The sequence below is a fragment of the Heloderma suspectum genome, chromosome 6 (assembly GCF_057233095.1).
Source record: "Heloderma suspectum isolate Gila_16-S chromosome 6, 16-S_ref, whole genome shotgun sequence".
Classification (NCBI taxonomy): domain Eukaryota; kingdom Metazoa; phylum Chordata; class Lepidosauria; order Squamata; family Helodermatidae; genus Heloderma; species Heloderma suspectum.
This window is the reverse complement of record NC_139463.1, coordinates 70,096,251-70,114,203: the sequence shown is the minus strand read 5'-3', so window position 1 is coordinate 70,114,203 and position 17,953 is coordinate 70,096,251. Positions and strand designations below refer to the sequence as shown.

General features: G+C 46.8%; 1 protein-coding gene across 2 annotated transcripts in view; it reads left to right on the top strand.

Moving 5' to 3' along the window:
- Window positions 1-17,953, top strand: part of ITGA3 (integrin subunit alpha 3) — a 111,278-nt gene that overhangs the window by 53,402 nt on the left and 39,923 nt on the right. For both annotated transcript variants that reach the window (XR_014783833.1, XM_084804766.1), the window contains exons 6-15: window positions 76-280; window positions 382-575; window positions 2,154-2,242; window positions 4,123-4,256; window positions 6,549-6,635; window positions 10,958-11,025; window positions 11,560-11,696; window positions 13,049-13,195; window positions 15,718-15,815; window positions 17,774-17,939. Coding sequence is in view for 1 of the 2 variants with exons in the window: in XM_084804766.1 (XP_084660892.1) it covers window positions 76-280; window positions 382-575; window positions 2,154-2,242; window positions 4,123-4,256; window positions 6,549-6,635; window positions 10,958-11,025; window positions 11,560-11,696; window positions 13,049-13,195; window positions 15,718-15,815; window positions 17,774-17,939 (1,325 nt within the window). In the remaining variant the exon portion in view is untranslated. The remainder of the gene's footprint in view (window positions 1-75; window positions 281-381; window positions 576-2,153; window positions 2,243-4,122; window positions 4,257-6,548; window positions 6,636-10,957; window positions 11,026-11,559; window positions 11,697-13,048; window positions 13,196-15,717; window positions 15,816-17,773; window positions 17,940-17,953) is intronic.

The following is a 17,953-nucleotide window of genomic DNA, read 5'->3' as shown; positions in this document are numbered from 1 at the left end:
GCAGGGGGAAGTGTCCGGGTAAAGAGGGATAGAGAGACTCACCTAAACTTTCCCTGTGTACTTCCATGTTTGTAGGATATACCATCGAGGCAGGTACTGCTGTACTGCGCAAACAAGAGAACACCTTCATCACAGGGGCCCCCCGCAGTAATCACACTGGGGCCGTCTTCTTGATGGCAACCACCAGCCGGACCCTTGAGAACAAATTGATGATCTCCGGGGAGCAAGTGGGGTCCTATTTTGGCAGTTCCGTTGCTCTAGCTGATCTTAACAATGATGGGTGAGTCTGCTTGACAGAGAAGTGGGGGACGAGGCGTGTCTAATACCTCGTTTGCCCAATATATGGGCTGGGATCACACCTTTCCCTTCTTCCATTGGCAGGTGGCAGGACTTGATTGTTGGAGCGCCATACTACTTCGACCGGAAAGAGGAGAAGGGCGGGGCTGTTTACGTGTACATGAACCTTGGAGGAACGTTCCACAGTAGCCCCAACATCACCCTGACCGGCCCGAGCAATTCTTCCTTCGGCCTCGCCGTGGCCAACATCGGAGACATCGACAAAGATGATTTCCAAGGTTAGGCTGCTTTGCAATTGGCCCAACCTCATGTTTTGTTGTTAACAGTGGCACATCTGGGAACTTTAGGCTCCATCAGAGGGATATTATCATGGCCTGAGGTGGGTTGATGGACCATAGGGTTTCCCCCTCATTTTTCCCCCATTTTTTTTTCCTGAGGACTGTTTTTGTCCCCCCCCCCCCCTTGGAAAAAATTAAACAGCTTTGGATTATGAAATATTCTCTTTTAGAATTTAAGACCAAGTATTTATATATTGTTACCCAGCCTTTACTCCCTGCAAAATGGTTTCTAAAAGCTATGTAATAAGAACATTTTTATAGAAAGTCTAGAGATGTAAAATGTCTGGAAATAACAAAGCCATGGGGAAAAATGTTTTTTTTTAATTCTCCTGTAAGATTCCCAACATAGTTCTTTCATTCCTTATTAAAATTATTAATCTAAAGTATATTTTACTGATAGACATTTATGCTCAGTTTCCCAACATGTGAGTAGAGTCACCATTGTGCATTCTTGACAGATTGCGTTTTGTTCTATAGAGCCGCCCTGCATGTTTCTGATGCTGTAGCAGTCATTTAATGTAGCTCTAATCTATTCAGACAATAATTACAAATTTACTGAGTTTACTTTTGAAGTTTTAAAATATAATGATAATTTATGAGCAAACTAAGCCATACATAAAATAACGTCAGGAACAGAAAGGCTGCTTTATGTTCCTAAAGCAGCCCTCCCCAACTGGGTGCCCTCTGGATGTTTTGAACTACAGTGCCCAGCATTCCTGACCATTGGCCATGCTGCCTGAGGCTGATGGGAGCTGAAGTACAAAGTATCTGGAGGGTATCAGGGTGGAAAAGGCTGTTTTAAAGCAACAAAGTGACTTTAAAGAGTGCTAAAAAAAATAGATATTGCTTATTTTTCCATTTTTCCAAAATTTCAACATTTTCCAGAAAAACAACCCACAGTTTTTTCCCATGGCCTCAAAATTTCTGGGAATTGTACATCTCTAGCAGGAGCCTGGCACCATGTTGGAGAACTCACCTGCAGAACAAGGATAGGACTGCAGCCATCCTCCTGCATGAGGACTATGAAGTAACTTTAGGTGTCTTTAGCTTGGGTGCTGTTTTTAATAATATTTTTCTGTAATTGTTATGTTTCTATTATATTTTAATGTATTGTTTTATTGTTTTAATCAATTTTAATTGTTTCTGTAAGCTGCCATTTTTTTTAGAAAGGTGGGGCACAAATAAAATAAATAAGTCAATATCTAGCTTCCAGGTCCCTGGAGGTCCCTCACTGTTGGGTTGCTGGGTGGGCCCAATCTACACATATAGCAGAAAGGAGGGTGGTGGAATCCTGAGGCATTAGGATGGGCTGTACTACTTCAGGTGGGGCTGGGGGAGATACTTTTTTTTTTTTTTAGGAAATAAAGGATTCTAGGGCTTAGAATTATGATTGTTGATGAGGAATGCCAGATGGACTTGTTTTGAAAAGTTACTTTAGAAATAACAGGTTGCTTCAGATGCCTCCACTGGAAGCCTGGGAGCAAGTCCATCTGAGCGTCTCCACCTCCTCCTTCACAGATATTGCCATCGGGGCTCCATTTGAAGGTTCAGGGAAGGTATACATCTACCACAGTGGCGTGGGAGGGCTTATTGATAAGCCCCGGCAGGTAAATGCATCTTACTCTTCCCTCGTCATCATCCTAATATTTTTCTCCACACCTGGTGAGGAAGATTTTATTTTATTTTGTTTTTATTTCATGTACTGATTACATTTCTATACCAGCCAATAGCCAAAGCTCTCTGAGCGACTCACAAAAATTAAAACTCTAAAATAAGACATGATAAAACATCATATAAAACCGTCCAAACTTTAAGACAGAATGAAGATCTGTATAAAGATCGAAGAACACAATAACACATCTAAAAATACAAAACTGAAGGACTAAAAAGCCTGGGAAAATGAAAAGGACTTCATCTGGCACAGAGAAGACCCCAGTGTAGGCACCACGCGAGCCTCTCTGGGGAGGTGCCACCACTGAAAAGGCTCTCTCTTTAGTAGCCATCTGTCTCATCTCATTTGGTGGGAGCACCAGGGGAGGGGGGGCTTTGAAAATGATCTTAGAGTCCAGGCAAGTGTATATGGGAGGAGACGATCCTATGCAGTGCGGCTTCCCATACTTTACAACAGGGGTGGGGAACCTTTTTCCTATCAAGGTCCCCATGACCTTGGTTGAAAACTGTCAGGGTCTGCATTCCAGCAGTGGGTCTGGCCAGTGCCCAAAGTGTGCGGGACCTGAATCCAAAAAGGGTGGAGTTACAGATGTGATGCAGTACAAAACAGGACCTTTGCATTCAGGTGTTTTTCTGCCCCAACTTGTGCAAGGTTCCCACTCCCAGCTCTGTATTTGGGGAAAAGGGAGGGAAGGAGTAAATCAATTTAATTTCAGCCTGAGGTCTGAATTAAATTTCAAAAACACTCTCAGGGGCTGCATTCCGGTGGTGGGTGGGGCTGAAGGCAAAATGGGGTGGGGCTAAAGGCAAAGGGGCGGGACCTAAATAAAAATGGGCAGCATATATTTGCTTAAAGCTCCTACTACCCGTAATTAATCCATAGGTGAAGAATTCATTCTTTTAGACTGACAGAATAACTGCAGAAAAACCAGGAACCACCAAATGATTGGCAGTCAGAGGAAAGGGCTGGGGCTGGGGAAGGGGGCATGGCCATCTGGGGAACGCTGGAGGGCCAGATTGGGACTGAGGCAGGCTGAATTTGGCCCGTGGGCCTGAGGTACCCCACCCCTGAAGTAAATAATATCAATAACCCGGAGTGTAGCTAGCAAGGGGGTGTGGGATGAGGGGGCACCATTGACTATGCATCCTTCACCATTGGCTATATTGGGTAGGGCTGATGGGAGTTGTAGGCCAAAACATTTGGAGGGCCACAAGTGGCCCACTCCTGAGCTAGATGGACCAGTTGGTCTGGCTCGGTATTGGGCTGCTTCTTATGTGTATTATGCAGTTTGTGTAATTCATGCAAAATTCAGCCATAATTTATGCTAATTTCAGTCATAAATTATGCAAATTACTGAAAACATTGTTATTTCGAGAGGCCTTAAGGAAGTGACCAGCCACGGTTTATTATGTTCAGAATTTGTTTCTTTTGAAATGTTTTGTTTTAATATGGCGTTTTATTCTTTTATCTTATTGTTCACCACTCCAAAATCTTTGGTGTGGAGCGGTATGTAAATATTACAAATAAATAAATAAAAATAATAAATGAGTTATGGCTCTGCGAATTAAGCAAATTGCAGCTGCGATTTGTACAAATTGCAATTCATGTAAATAACCCCTCCAAATCCATGATCTGGCCTAACTTGATGCAGAGCGAGTTGGACCAGCTCGTGGGAAAGTGAGCCGAAATTCCAGGAGGCCGAGCTGAGGGGAGCTCGGCAAACTCTGCCCCCCGGACGGATCCTTCCGCCATCCCTATCCTTCACCCTTTTGCAGCTGTCCTTACACTCCTCGGTCTTTTGCTCCACCTCTGCAGATCATTAGTGGAGAAGACCTTGGCCCTGGCATCACGACCTTTGGCTATTCCTTCAGCGGCGGAATGGATGTGGATGGGAATTCCTACCCAGACCTCCTGGTGGGAACCCTCTCTGAAAATATCGTGCTGCTCAGGTGAGATGGGAGGAGCATGGCGGAAGTGTCTAGGTACAGACTTTCACCAGTGTCTTTTCAGCCTCTAACTCGTTTAGGACTCATTTAAACCAGGTTCCGGCCCACAAAGCCTATTTTGAAAGGGGGATATGTTTATGATGGACAAATTCCCTAATCCTAGCCACTTAAGGTGCAATCCTATGTATGTTTAGACAGAAAAAAGCCCTACAACTTCCAGCATTGCTGGCTGGGGCAATGCTGGAAGTTGTAGGACTTTTTTCTGTCTAAACATGCATAGGAGTGTACCCTTAATTACCCCGAGTAATTGAGTAATTAGGAAACATAAGCAGCAGGGCTCAGCTCTGGAATAGATGTTGTGACCGGGAAAAATGCCTCTGAGCATGTGCAGAATGCATTTCCCTCACCACTGACTTGCCAGAGCCACTGTCTTCCTTTGGAATTATTTATTGTACAAATGTACAAAATCTTTGTTGTTTAAAGCCACCCACCACCACAGTATAAACAAACAAACAAACAAAACAAAAAGAATAATATATTCAGCAATCAAATCTATAAATGTATAACCCCTCTGCAATTAATTATAGATGTTAAAACATTCAGTATAAAAAGCATCCCTCCCCACTATGTTTTTTGAGACATGGCTCGTATTTTCTTGGCTCGTATTTTCTTAGCTGCCAAAGCAAAAGCAAAGTAGTTTAGAATGATTGTATTTGCGTATTACCTTCAGTATCCACGTTTCTTCAACGAGGAACTCACGACAGCATATCTAGGGTTCCTTGGTGGCCTCCCAGCCAGGCAGTCACCAGACCCAAACCTGCTTAACTTCAGCAAGGAAGCTGAACCATGAATCTTCCAACCATAGCCCTGGGAGTGAGGGGATCATGCTTCCTGTGCGTGTTTAGGAGAAGGGCCATGGAAGAGTACCTGAAAGGTCCCAGGTTCAACCCCTGGCATCTCTAAGTAGGGCTGGGAAAGACCCCTGTCTGACACCTTAGAGAGCCACTGCCAGTCAGTGTAGATCAGGGGGTGCACAACCCACACCCTTTCAGGCCTTAACTGAGGCCCCTCACAGGTCCCCCGGCACCGCCCCCTGCACCTGCTGAATTTCCTCCATAGCAATCCTGATACACATGGCTCTTTCCTTCCTGGTAGCAGCAGCGAGGAAACAACAATCTGCATTGAGACTGCTGGAGGAGGGGGTGGAGCGGAAGCTCCTCCAGCGGTTCTCATACAGATCCCTTTTCTCTCGCTGCCGCTGTTGCTCCCAGAAAGGAAAGAGTGATGTGTATCAGGACAGCTGAAATGTGTGTGTGCCCATGTATGTGTGTGCACGTGCATGTTTATTTATTTATTGCATTTATACCCCGCCTTTTTTCCTCTTGCAAGGAACCCAAGGCGGCGTACATAATCCTCCTCCTCTCCATTTTATCCTCACAACAACAGCCCTGTGAGGTAGGTTGGGCTGAGAGTCTGTGACTGGCCCAAAGTCACCCAGTGAGCTTCCATGGCCAAGTGGGGACTGGAACCCGGATCTCCCGGCTCCCAGTCCAGCACTCTAACCGCTACACCACACTGGCTCTCTGTGTCATGTGTGTTCACATGTATGTGCATGGGTGTGTGGCCCCAACCTCTAAGCGAGCATCACGTGTTTCCTGCCTCAGGGCTGAAAAGGTGGTGCCCCCTCCCCCCCGTGTAAATGATCCTAAACTAGAGGGACCTGTAGTCTGACTCAGTCTAAGGCAGCTTCTTATGTTACACTGAAGTAAGGCCCGTTGTGTTCAGTGGGACTTACACCCCTCGTAAGTGTGTTTAGGAATGCAGCCCGAGTGTGTGAGGTTTTAGGGTGGGTTGGGCAACCTTTTTTCTGTTGAGGGCCGTGTGAGTAATCTGTCAGGGGCCGCATGTTGGCGGTGAGCAGAGCCAAAGCCAACGGTTGGCAGGGTCTGACCCCAAAGCGGGTGGGTCTCGGCTTTTCTTCTTCTCTTCCTCCCACTCTGTTCTCTCTCTCCCTCTTCCTTCCCACACAGTGGGCTGCCAGGGAAAGGGCAGATTGCCAGAGGTCAGAACTAATCACATGCAGAGGGCTTTTGAAACTGGGCTGAGGGCTACTTCCTACATGGAAGTAGGCCAAAGGCCATTTTAGGCAATCTTCAACTCTAGGTCCTCTCTTCTTTGAACATGAGAGAATGGCTCTTGCATAGGAGAGATTTTGCTTTTTTGCATAGGAAAGATTTTGCTTTCTCTTACTGCTTACCCCTTGCTGCTTCCACTTTTGTCTCTACCTCTCCGCAGAGCCCGTCCGGTGATCAACATCTTAAACAAGACTTTTGCAGTTACCCCAAGTCCCCTGGATGCAGCCAAATGTACTGAAGACTCTTGGTAAAAGTTTTCCCTCTCCATTTAATTGTTACTGGGTTGTTTTCTTCTTTTTACCTACCCGCATGAGTACCATGGTGCCCTAGAAGGCACCGATGTGACGGGATGGGTATATTTAGCCTACAGAAAGGAAGATGGAAGGGAAACGCATTTCCAGCTCTCCACTTATTTAAGAGGATGTCGGAAAGAATCAGGAAGAATAATTATTTGACCTTCTCACCATGTGCAGGATAAGAAGTCACTGTGTTTACACGAGATGGGGGGAGATTCAGATTAAATTTTAAATGAAAAAAAAAAGCTGGTGGTGGGTGTAGATCACAAAAAAGAGAAACAGGTTCTCAGGATGCAAGATAGAATTTATTATAAGAAGCCCAATGCGTTTTGGCCTTTTTTTCTTATTTTAGGCCTTCTTCAGGGGGCTGTAACACAAATGATATTAAAAGTTACAAATAGGACAACACATAGTTAAAATATTACTGCAATACAAATTGCCACAGGGGCTAATACATGCATAGCATTATTTTAAAAACCATATAAAACCTACTTTATTCCTATAAATAACATCTAAATACATACTTACTAAAGAAAAAGTCTGCAGGATTTTTTCAGCAAAAGATTGTCTCCTGTGTCAATCTACTGGCAACTGGGAAAAATATTTCTCAAATCTTATTTTATACTCTTAGTCCATTGTTTTCTTACTCTTGTCAGGTGTTTCCATGTTGATGTAATCTGGCCAAGGTCTCAAAGCTACACTGTGCTGTGATAGCTAGGGAGTGTATGTAAATCACCCACAGGTCATAAGAGTGGTAAGAATTCCAGGTCATCATTTAGACCACATGGAGAGAGAGTGTTCAGTCTCAAAATCCACTCAGCTTCTCTCCTCAACAGATACTTCTCCTCTTTGTGGGAGTAGAGCAGCACCCTGGAGCAAGCTGGATAGAGATACTGTGGATTCTCCTTCCTTGGAGGATTTTGTTTTTAAACTAAAGGTTGCAGGGAGTCTCTTCGAGTTGCTTTGTGATGCAGGATATCCTGTTCCAAAGCAGGCATCATGGGGCTTGATGACCTGCTGCTTCTTTCAGGGCTTAAGCCAGGAGTGGGGAACCTGTGGCCTTCCAGATGTTGGATGCCATCAGCCTTACCAAGCATAACCAATTTCATCATTACATTCATTACATTTCTATACTGCCCAACAGGCAAAGCTCTCTGGGCAGTTCACAAAAATTAAAAGCCTAAGGGTGCAATCCTGTGCATGTTTAGACAGAAAAAGTCCTACAACTCCCAGCATGCCCCAGCCAGCATCTATCAAAATATGCACAGGATTGCACCTTAGGCTTTTAATAGAATTGCACCTTAAAAATACAATATTATAAAGCATAATATAAAACCTTTAATGTACAAAAATGTAAAACCATTTTATTTATTTATTTATTTATTTATTTATTTATTTATTAAATTTATTAATCGCCCATCTGACTGGTCACCCAGCCACTCTGGGCGATGTACAACCCACCATAAACAATTTAAAACAATAAAATTTTACCATAAATTTTTTTTAAAAAAAATACCCTAACCCACCCCAAATGCCTGCCTGAACAACCACGTTTTTAATGCACGACGGAAGCTCATTAAAGAGGGGGCATGACAGAGTTCCCTAGGGAGGGAGTTCCACAGAGTGGGGGCCACCACAGAGAAGGCCCTCTCCCTCGTCCCCACCAGTCTAGCTGTCCTGGCTGATGGGACAGAGAGAAGGCCATCCGAGGCTGATCTTGTTAAGCGGCCTGTCTGGTGTTGCTGGAGGCGCTCCTTAAGATAGGCTGGGCCGGAACCATATAGGGTTTTAAAGGTCAAAACCAACACCTTGAATTTGGCCTGGAAAACAACTGGTAACCAGTGCAACTCCTTCAGCACTGGAGTGATGTGATCTCGCCGGCGGCTGCCTTTAATCAGGCGAGCCGCCGCGTTCTGTACCAGCTGCAGTTTCCGAACCGTCTTCAAGGGTAACCCCACGTAGAGCGCATTACAGTAGTCTAAACGAGAGGAGACCAGGGCATGTACTACCGATGGGAGCAGATGGTCGGGAAGGTAGGGGCGCAGCCGCCGTATCAGATGGAGTTGATACAGCGCTGTCCGGCTCACAGCTGACACCTGAGCCTCCATGGACAGCTGGGAGTCCAAAATGACCCCCAGGCTGCGGACCTGGTCTTTCAAGGGTAGCTGTACCCCATTCAACACCAGGTCAACATCCCCCAGCCTCCTCTTGTCTCCCACCAAAAGTACCTCGGTCTTGTCAGGGTTGAGCTTCAGCTTATTCCTCCCCATCCAGCCACTCACCGTCTCCAGACATTTGGACAGGGATTCTACGGCCAACCTTGGTGAAGATTTGAATGAGAGGTAGAGCTGAGTGTCATCCGCATATTGATGACACTGCACCCCAAACCTCCTGATGATAGCCCCCAGCGGCTTCACATAGATGTTAAATAGCATCGGGGAGAGGATGGAACCCTGTGGCACCCCACAAGTAAGTGGCCACGGGTCCGAACTTCCTCTCCCAGTGCTACCCCCTGGTACCTGCCGGAGAGGAAGGACCGGAACCACCACAATACAGTGTCTCCAATGCCCAACCCCTCCAGGCGGTCCAGGAGGATACCGTGGTCAACGGTATCAAAAGCCGCTGAGAGGTCGAGGAGAACAAGGAAGGAGCATTCACCCCTATCCAGAGCCCTCCTCATATCATCCACCAAGGCGACCAAGGCCGTTTCTGTCCCATGCCCAGGCCTGAAGCCCGACTGAAATGGGTCTAGATAATCAGTTTCTTCCAAGTGTGCCTTCAACTGCACCGCCACCACCCGCTCAATCACCTTGCCCAAAAATGGCAGATTTGAGACTGGGCGAAAGTTGTTCAGAACTTGAGGATCCAAGGAGGGCTTCTTTAAGAGCGGTCTTATCACTGCCTCCTTGAGGGCTGATGGCATCACTCCCTCCTCAAGGGAGGCGTTCACCACCGCCTTGATCCCCTCACCCAGTCTCTCTCTGCAGCTCATAATGAGCCAAGATGGGCAAGGATCAAGTAAGCAGGTGGTCGGCCTTACAGATGAAAGCACCTTGTCCACTTCATCAGGAGGAAGAAGCTGGAACCGATCCCACAAAACCGGTTTGCCACAGGCCGCCTCTTGCTCACTAACTGTATCCACAGTGTGCAGAGTTACACACCTAATCTGATCAATTTTATCTGCAAAGTGCCTTGCCAAAGCCTCACAGGAGGCCTTAGAATGCTCCAGTGGTTCCGGAGCCACAGGACCGACCAGGCTCCGGACCACTTGGAACAGCCTCCTGGGGCAGCATTTTAAACAGTCTACAGTAAAATCCCAGGTCCTGTTAAAAAGTCCTGCCATACGCTGTCGAATACCTGATGCAAAAAGATGACAATGTTGATGCCAGCAGACCTCAGTGGGGAGAGCATTCCACAGTCGGGGGGTGTCACCACCGAGAAGGCCGTCTCCCTTGTTACCATGCTTCGAATCTCCGTTGGCCAACCTGGCCAGTGTTCTGGAATGATGGGAGCTGGAGTGCGACAACATCTGTAGGGTCACAGATTCCCCGCTTAAACTGTGGCAGGGCTCAACCCCCAGGACGTTTTTGAAAATGAAGGGCTCAGCCTCCTAGAAGATATGGAAGGACAGGAACTGAAATGTGGAGAACCCTTTTGCAGGAGGACATAGGAAGACTGGTGAAAATGCAGACCTCCTTTAAAGTGGCAGCTGCTCCTCCAAAGGGGCCCACCTGCAGCGCTATGTACATCATGATCCTCCCCCTTTAATTTCTTAATTATAGTTATTTATTATTTAACCAGTGGCATTGGCCAAAATGGAAAGATCCCTGTCCCCAGAGGGGCTTATGATCTAAAATGGGCAGTAGAGTTAAAACAACAACAGAGAGAGGGTCTTTCCCAAGAGAGAAGGAGAGTTTGTGCTTTTCCAGCAAAGGGCATTCCCCTCTCTCCCCCAGGGGCGGAACTGCTCTTTCACAGAAAACTCCCTGCCCTCTGAAATGTCACCTTTTGCCACGAAAAACAAGCCCCATGAAAATTTGACACAACTGTACGTAGCAATAACAGAGTACTTGTGAACATGTGCAGAGTGCCTTTCAGTGCAGAGCAACCATAAGCCTCTGCTTACACTCTCTAGAAAGTAAGCGCTATCCTGTTTTGTTATTATGCAGAGGCACCTGTGTTTGCTCTCCCTGTGGTTTCCACCCCATCCTATCGCAAACCTTACTGATTGTGTCTCTCTCTCTCCTTTCCCTCTCCAATTCCTCACTAACAGCATCAAGGTACAATTCTGCTTCTCCTATTCCCAAAGTGCTGGAGACCCCAAGTACAAGGAAATCATCAGTGAGTAGAAGTGGGACACTCTGCTCTGTTTGGGAGTGATTTATTTTTAAAGAGAGATGTTCATGGGTTCAACTAGCAGGAGTCCTGGCCTTGAAGCCCTTTTCCTTAATCCTAGATGTGTGTGTGCTGTTTGTGGCACTCTGAATATGCTCAGAGGCACCCTTCTCTTTTTGTCTTGCATTTTCCTGGACTCAAACCCTTACCAGGCTACATCATACCCAACTTGTAAAGCATTTTATGTCTTCTGAGGAACTCATCTACTTTTTGGAGTTTTCTCAGAACTTAATTTGAACCATACCCTACCCCAGGCACTTAGGCCCAGAACACAGCACAGCCTAGTTGAGGTGGAGGGTTCATGGTACATTTATATTATTTTTATTATATTTTTACTTTTATATTTTTTATTTTATTTTCCTTTATTTATTTAAAATTATTTTTAGGCTGCCTTTAAGGGTAAAACCTCGCCTGGGTTTGGCTTCTGGGCCTTGGTCATGCCTCTGACCTGTTTTCTCCCGCCTTTTTCTCTCACTTCAGAGTTGAATTATGTGGTGGAGGCTGACCGGGGCCGCCGTCGGCCACGCGTACATTTTGCCGGGTCGCAGTCAGCGGTTCACAAGGGAGACTTTTTCATGCCGACCAACAACTGCCGAACCCTGAAGGTCCTCCTGTGGGTGAGGAATGGGCAGTGCAAGGGATAATATTTGGTGGCTGGGAGAGTGGGCGCATAAGAAGAGCATAAGAGCATCAGAAGAGCCCTGCTGGATCAGACCATCTGGTCCATCTACTTCAGCATTCTGGTCACACAGTGGCCAACCAGCTGTCAACCAGGAACCCACAAGCAGGGCAGAAGCACAACAGCAGCCTCCCACCCATCTTCCCCAGCAACTGGTGTACATATAGGCTCACTGCCTCTGGTTCTGTAGGTAGCGTATAGCCATCAAGACTAGCAGCCATTGATAGCCTTTTCCTCCAGGAATTTGTCCAACCCCCTTTGAAAGCCATCCAAGTTGTTGGGCATCACTACATCCTGTTGTAGCGAATTCCATAGTTTAACCATGTGCTGTATGAAGAAGTACCTTGTTTTATCTGTCCTGAATCTCCCACGAATCAGCTTCATGGGATGACCCCGGGTGCTAGTATTTTGAGAGAGGGAGAAAAATGTCTCCCTACCCACATTCTCCACACCATGCATAATTTTGTAGACCTCTATCATGTCTCCCCTCACCCTCCTTTATTCCAAGCTCAGCAGTTCCAGCGATTGTAACTTCTCCCATAATTTTATCCACCCTATGCGCATCCACTCTCATCTCTTCTTGCCCCAAGGCAGGACTCTCCGTATTTCAGTCAGGAGCAGTTCTGTCCTCAATTTTATTTATTTGTTACATTTGTATCCCATTCTTCCTCCAAAGGCCTCAGGATGGGGTATATTGAATTATTTACATTATTTAAGGCATTTTTGACTTTGTCCTCCAAACACGTACAGAGTTCCAAATAAAACTTAGTGTTGAAATATACAATTTCAAGCTAAAAACAAGCATTCAAAATGGGCAATGTGGTCCCCCTCACCACCATTTTATCTTCACAACGATCCTGTGAGGTGGAGTAGGTGAGAGAGTGTGAGTGGCGCAGGGTTACCCAGTAAGCTTTGCAGCTGAGCAGGGATTTGAACTTGGATCTCTCACATCTGAGTCTCATGCTAGATCATTGTACTGGTTCACCACTTGTACCTGTAGAAAGAACTAGACAGGAAGGATCATTCATCTGATTCAGTATGAGAAGGATCCTTATAACTCAGAGACCAAGAATAGGGAGGAGGGATCCATCAGGGTATGATCAGGGCACAAAGGGGAGATGACCCTCTTCTCCAAGGCATCAGATCCCTCAGCAGTGTACGATCAGCTTCAGAACTGAGATTAACTCTTGCCCACCCTCCTCTCCAAGGCATCAGATCCCTCAGTGGGGTACAATCAGCTCCAGAACTGAGTTAAGGGCTCTCTGAGATTAACTCTTGCCCACCCTACAGCCCGACGTGCAAGACAAGCTGCACCCCATTGCGTTCTCCATCAGCTATTCTCTTGCTAAGACACCCAGGCAATTCCAGTTGGGTCTGCACTCCCTTGACGCATTTCCTGTCTTGAATGAGGACCAGCCCCATGAGAATCATACCGAGGTGAGCACCATGCAGTAATTAAAAGCACTTTTGCACAGACTCTTGCGCAATCGGATCTCTTCGTCTCCTTCCCCCACTCTTTGCTTTCTGCTGTGCTGCTCAGGGGGGCGGGGAGAGAGAATGCCTTCATTCTCCCATACTGCATTGTCCCCAGTTTTCCATCCTCACTTCATAGTTCAAGCATCCAACCTGCACTCTGGCACCATCTGCTGGGAAAGGCGATTGATCCTAGTTTTTAATACATAGAATAAATTACATTCCAGAGGAGCAGTCACGTTGTTCATACAGCTGGACTGGTTTGCTGGGAACATGTGTGGATATATATGTCCAGTCACTGGGTGCATGCAACATCAAATCTCTCAAGTGGCCCAACCAAATTTAGCGGGTTCCTCCACTGATCATCATACAGGTCAACATATGGGCAACAGGACAAGCATTAGGGGTCGGCATGATTGGTCACTTGCTGAGGTCCGTACCCAACAGCAGGGGGCCCACTGCTAATCCTTAGAGTCCCCTGGCCTAGCTGCTACTCCTGCTTGCTGTCATAGCCTGTTTGTCTGACCTCTCCAACCATGTGAGCAGTGACAGGAGCAAGGAGGATGAGCAGCAGTCTCCACTCACCTGACCCTCTCCCTTTTGACAGCTGGGGGCCTCTCCATCCCCTCCAAAGCCTCCCCTCCCCTTTGCACAGCAATTAGGCTTTGTAAAGTTTCCATTGCTAGCAGCGGGAGCTTTTTTTTTCAAAGCCTAATTGTTGCACATGGGGAAGCCTCTGGGGAGGGAAGGGGAGAGAGAGAGAAGTGTGGGAAGAGAGAAAGAGAGCAGGGTAAAGGGGCGTAAGAGAGAACGTGAAGAGAGAAAGTGGGGAAAGGGGGCATAAGAGAGAGAGAAGGGGGAAGAGAGAAAAAGAGAAGGGGAAGAGAGAGAGCAGGGAAAGGGGCGTAAGAGAGGTGGAAGAGAGAAAGAGTGGGGGAAAGGAGGAGTAAGAGAGAGAGAAAGGGGAGAAAAAGAGAGAGAAGGGGAAGAGAGAAAGAGCAGGGAAAAGGAGTGTAAGAGTGAGAGCAGGGAAGAGAGAAAGAGCAGGGAAAAGGGGAGTAAGAGGGGGAAGAAAGAAAGAATGGGGAAAGGGAGAATAAGAGAGCGAGAAGGGAAGAGAAAGAGAAGGGGAAAGGAAGAGTAGGCATAAGAGAGAGAGAGAGACAAGGGGGGAAGAGAGAGAGAAAAAGGGAGAAAGACAGAAAGAAAATGGGAGAAAAGAGGAAATGGAATGATGAGTTTGTGAATGTGTGTGTGAATGGATGTGTGCTTGCATAAGAAAAGGGGCAAGTGTGGCATCACTCTGGGCCCAACAGCATTCACCTGAGGGAAAGAGGCCCTTGGGGTGGGGTGGGAAAGCTGGAGCCGGCACTGATAGGGGGCATGTGAGGGATTGTGGAGTAGAGGCGGGAAAGAACAAACGAACGAAAGAAAGAAAGACTCTGAAGTGAGGCTTATGGATAGATTTGTCAGCACCTCTACCACAGGTGGCACGTCAATGCAGGCTTTAAAAAGGGGGAAGTTCTTGCCCGAAGATGATACAATGATATTTCAATCACTGCTGCGCCTCTCTCCTCCCCCCGCCATACAGACAGACATTCAGTGACCTATTGAGAAATACGCTTTTGTCCCCCCTACCACCTAATGGTGACAAAGGTCATGGCCTGATGCAAATCCTTCTGCAGGCTTGTTTATAACCATAGAATTGGCAGCCTCACGGAAGCCCCAGACTGGTCATTCTTCTTGTCGCTCCAGGCTTTGGAGGGCCCGGCAGCAAGATGCCCCCTCCTTCAGCGATTATCCCTTCTCACCACCGTCTCCAGCTGCTATTGCTCTGCAGAGAGCCTGCGAGCAAGCAGGCAGGGGCATCTCCTGCTCCTCCTTCTCACCACCACTGTTGTCTGGGCCAGAGCGAGAGGCAGGCGAACATGCAGGGTGCAGTGGTGGGGAGGAGGAGGAGGAGCTGCAACTCCAGGGATCTGTTGTCAGTGGGCCCCTGCTGGGGTGTGGGCCCTCGGCAGCTGCCCGACCACACCTACCCTTGAGGCTGGCCCTGGTCGTATTCTTTTCGTAGCCTTTAAATGTTCACATTATAATATTATGTGATTATATTATGTTTTTTATGTTGTGTGTTTCATGCTATACCAGCATGCTGGCCGGGGGAAGCTGGGAGTTGAAGTCCAACACATCTGGAGGACTCCTGGTTGGGAAAGGCTGGGTGATAGTTTGCAAGCCATGTTAGTTTACCTGAAGAGGAGTGTTCATCAATGTCTGTGTTTGGGGCAGGTGGGAGGGATGGCAGAACCATGTGGGAAGCTTGAGGGCCTCCTATGCCAGCCAGTTAGATCAGCCACCTAATGTCAGGGCACCTCATCCACGTAAAACATCAGGGCAAGCCAACCAAATAGACAACAAAAAAAATCGCTGACTCAGGAACTTATCACTGGCTCAGGAATTTTTCGCTGACTCAGAAATTCTGTTTTCAGATTCAGTTCCAGAAGGAATGTGGAACTGACAACATCTGCAACAGCAACCTGCAGATTCAGGCTTTCTTTGTGAATGATCAGAACCAGAAGTTGCCCAGGTGAGAGAATCCGTCTGCTGGGGAGAGAGGGGTAGGACACCATTCCCATCGTTTGGACTTGGGCTTGCCTGCTTATTTATTTATTTATTTATTTATTCATTCGTTCATTTCATTTTTTCAATAGCACCCAATAGCTGGGGCTCTCTGGGTGGTTCACAAAGATTAAAACCACAAAGTACAGCATAAAACAATATAACATATGAGAGCTTAAAACCACAATATAACCGTACAACCAGAATAAAACCTAGCAGCAATGCAGAGATTTAAAATACTGATTTAGAACACTGGGCTTAGCCCCCATAACCTACTGAAAATGCCAAGGCTCAGCCCCAGAATATTTCAAATAATTATAATCGTAAACAGTTATCCTAAGCATGTGTTTAAATGGCGAGATGGAGGAAATACACAGACCTCAGATGTGATAGTAAACTCTGGTTTATTCTTTATTTTTTACTCCTTATTATACAATTTACAAACCGCTCCACATTGAGAGATATCAGAGTGGTGTACAATAAATTTAAACAAAGGGCATTATCCAGCTGTGTCATTCCATTAGTGCTACTGGTGTTGCCCTAGCGGAAACTAGGTTCTGAACTATGTACAAGAGAAGAATCCAAGTAAAGTTACGGTTGTGCAAGTATGGTTGTGCAAGCGACTGTGCATTATGCTTGTGCAACCTGTTGTGCATAACTCGTGTGCAACCCATTGCATGAGTTATGTGCAATGGGTTGCACAGTGGGTGACACACGCATAATGCATAACTGCTTGAGCAACCATGCATGTGCAAACATAACTTTAGTTTTCGCACAACCGGTTATGCAAACATAATGGGCAACTGCTTGTGCAACGGAAAGATTCAGCGGAGCTCCACTAGCGCTATTTGAACTTGGGGAATGAGATCATTGGATGCTGCCCACAGAATGCAAAATTTATATATATTCTAAAAGCGAATAGATCAACAGAACAGTAGCTGGAAGGACGTCAGTAGTCAGAAAATGCTTTCCTGAAAAGAAGAATCTTCAGTGAATGCTGAAAACAAAGCAGCGTGGGTGCATGCCTGATCTGTGCTGGAAGGACGCTCCATAGGATGGGAGCCACCACACTAAAGGCCCTACTCCTGGTGGTTCCAAGCAGATGACTTCTGTACACTAAAGAGCATTCCCTGCACCATCAGGTGCCGTCTTGCAGATTTTCTGCCAAGGGTATGAAGTGGTTCCTGCTGAGTGGTGTCAGTACTGGGTGTAAGGGAGCCAGTGAGCAAGAGCTTGGAGTCAATTGCCCCAAGCCAAAGGATACTGATCTTGCCCGGGCAGAAGTCCCAGAGCCTTTTTACATGAGGCTTTTATTGTGCTCTTGTGATTGCCCGCTCACAGTAGTTTGCAGGTACTTTACACAACGTCGCCATCCTCCAGGGCCTCTCTCGTGCTTTGCAACCATTATCATGTGTGTGTTTTTTCCTAACGAGGAAAACCTGGTATTTTTCCCAGTGAGATTATAGAAGCCTCCTGTAATTGCACAGTTCCACTATACCACAGCACCACCTAGTAGTTGTGTAATGGAACATATAGAAAGGCAGAGAAAGAAGAATCCTGGGGGGGAAAAAGATGTGTAAAGGAGCCAATCTTAATCCCGCTAAGAATCTAGAAGCAGAAGTCTTGATAAAGGTGCAGGTTAAAAGCCCTCAGCCTGACCTGGAATCTTTTATAAGCCTTCCAGGTCAGAAGGTGCCAATGGTTGGCCTTGGTGGGTGGAGTTCCATCTCTGAAGCATTGGAACACCACACAGCTCATGGAACATTCCAGCCTGCAACCCCACTGGCTCACCACTAGGGACAGCAGAAGACAGACCTGCATGTTCATGTCCTGCCACCTCCTGACAGAGAGTGAGGAGGCAGGCAAGTGGGCAGCCGCTCTCCATCTAAAGCCATCTCTCAACTGAGCAATCTTTCCCTCTGACAGGCGGAACGGCACGCAGGTGTTTCATTACAGCCGGGAAGTCAAGAAGCTGAACTTGGGCATCAGTGTTACAAATACACCGACATCACTTGCCAACGGAGAGGATGCTCACGAGGCGCTCCTGGACATCACTTTCCCTCCTTTGCTGCTGCCTTCATCTGTCCGGCCGGTGAGAGATGACTC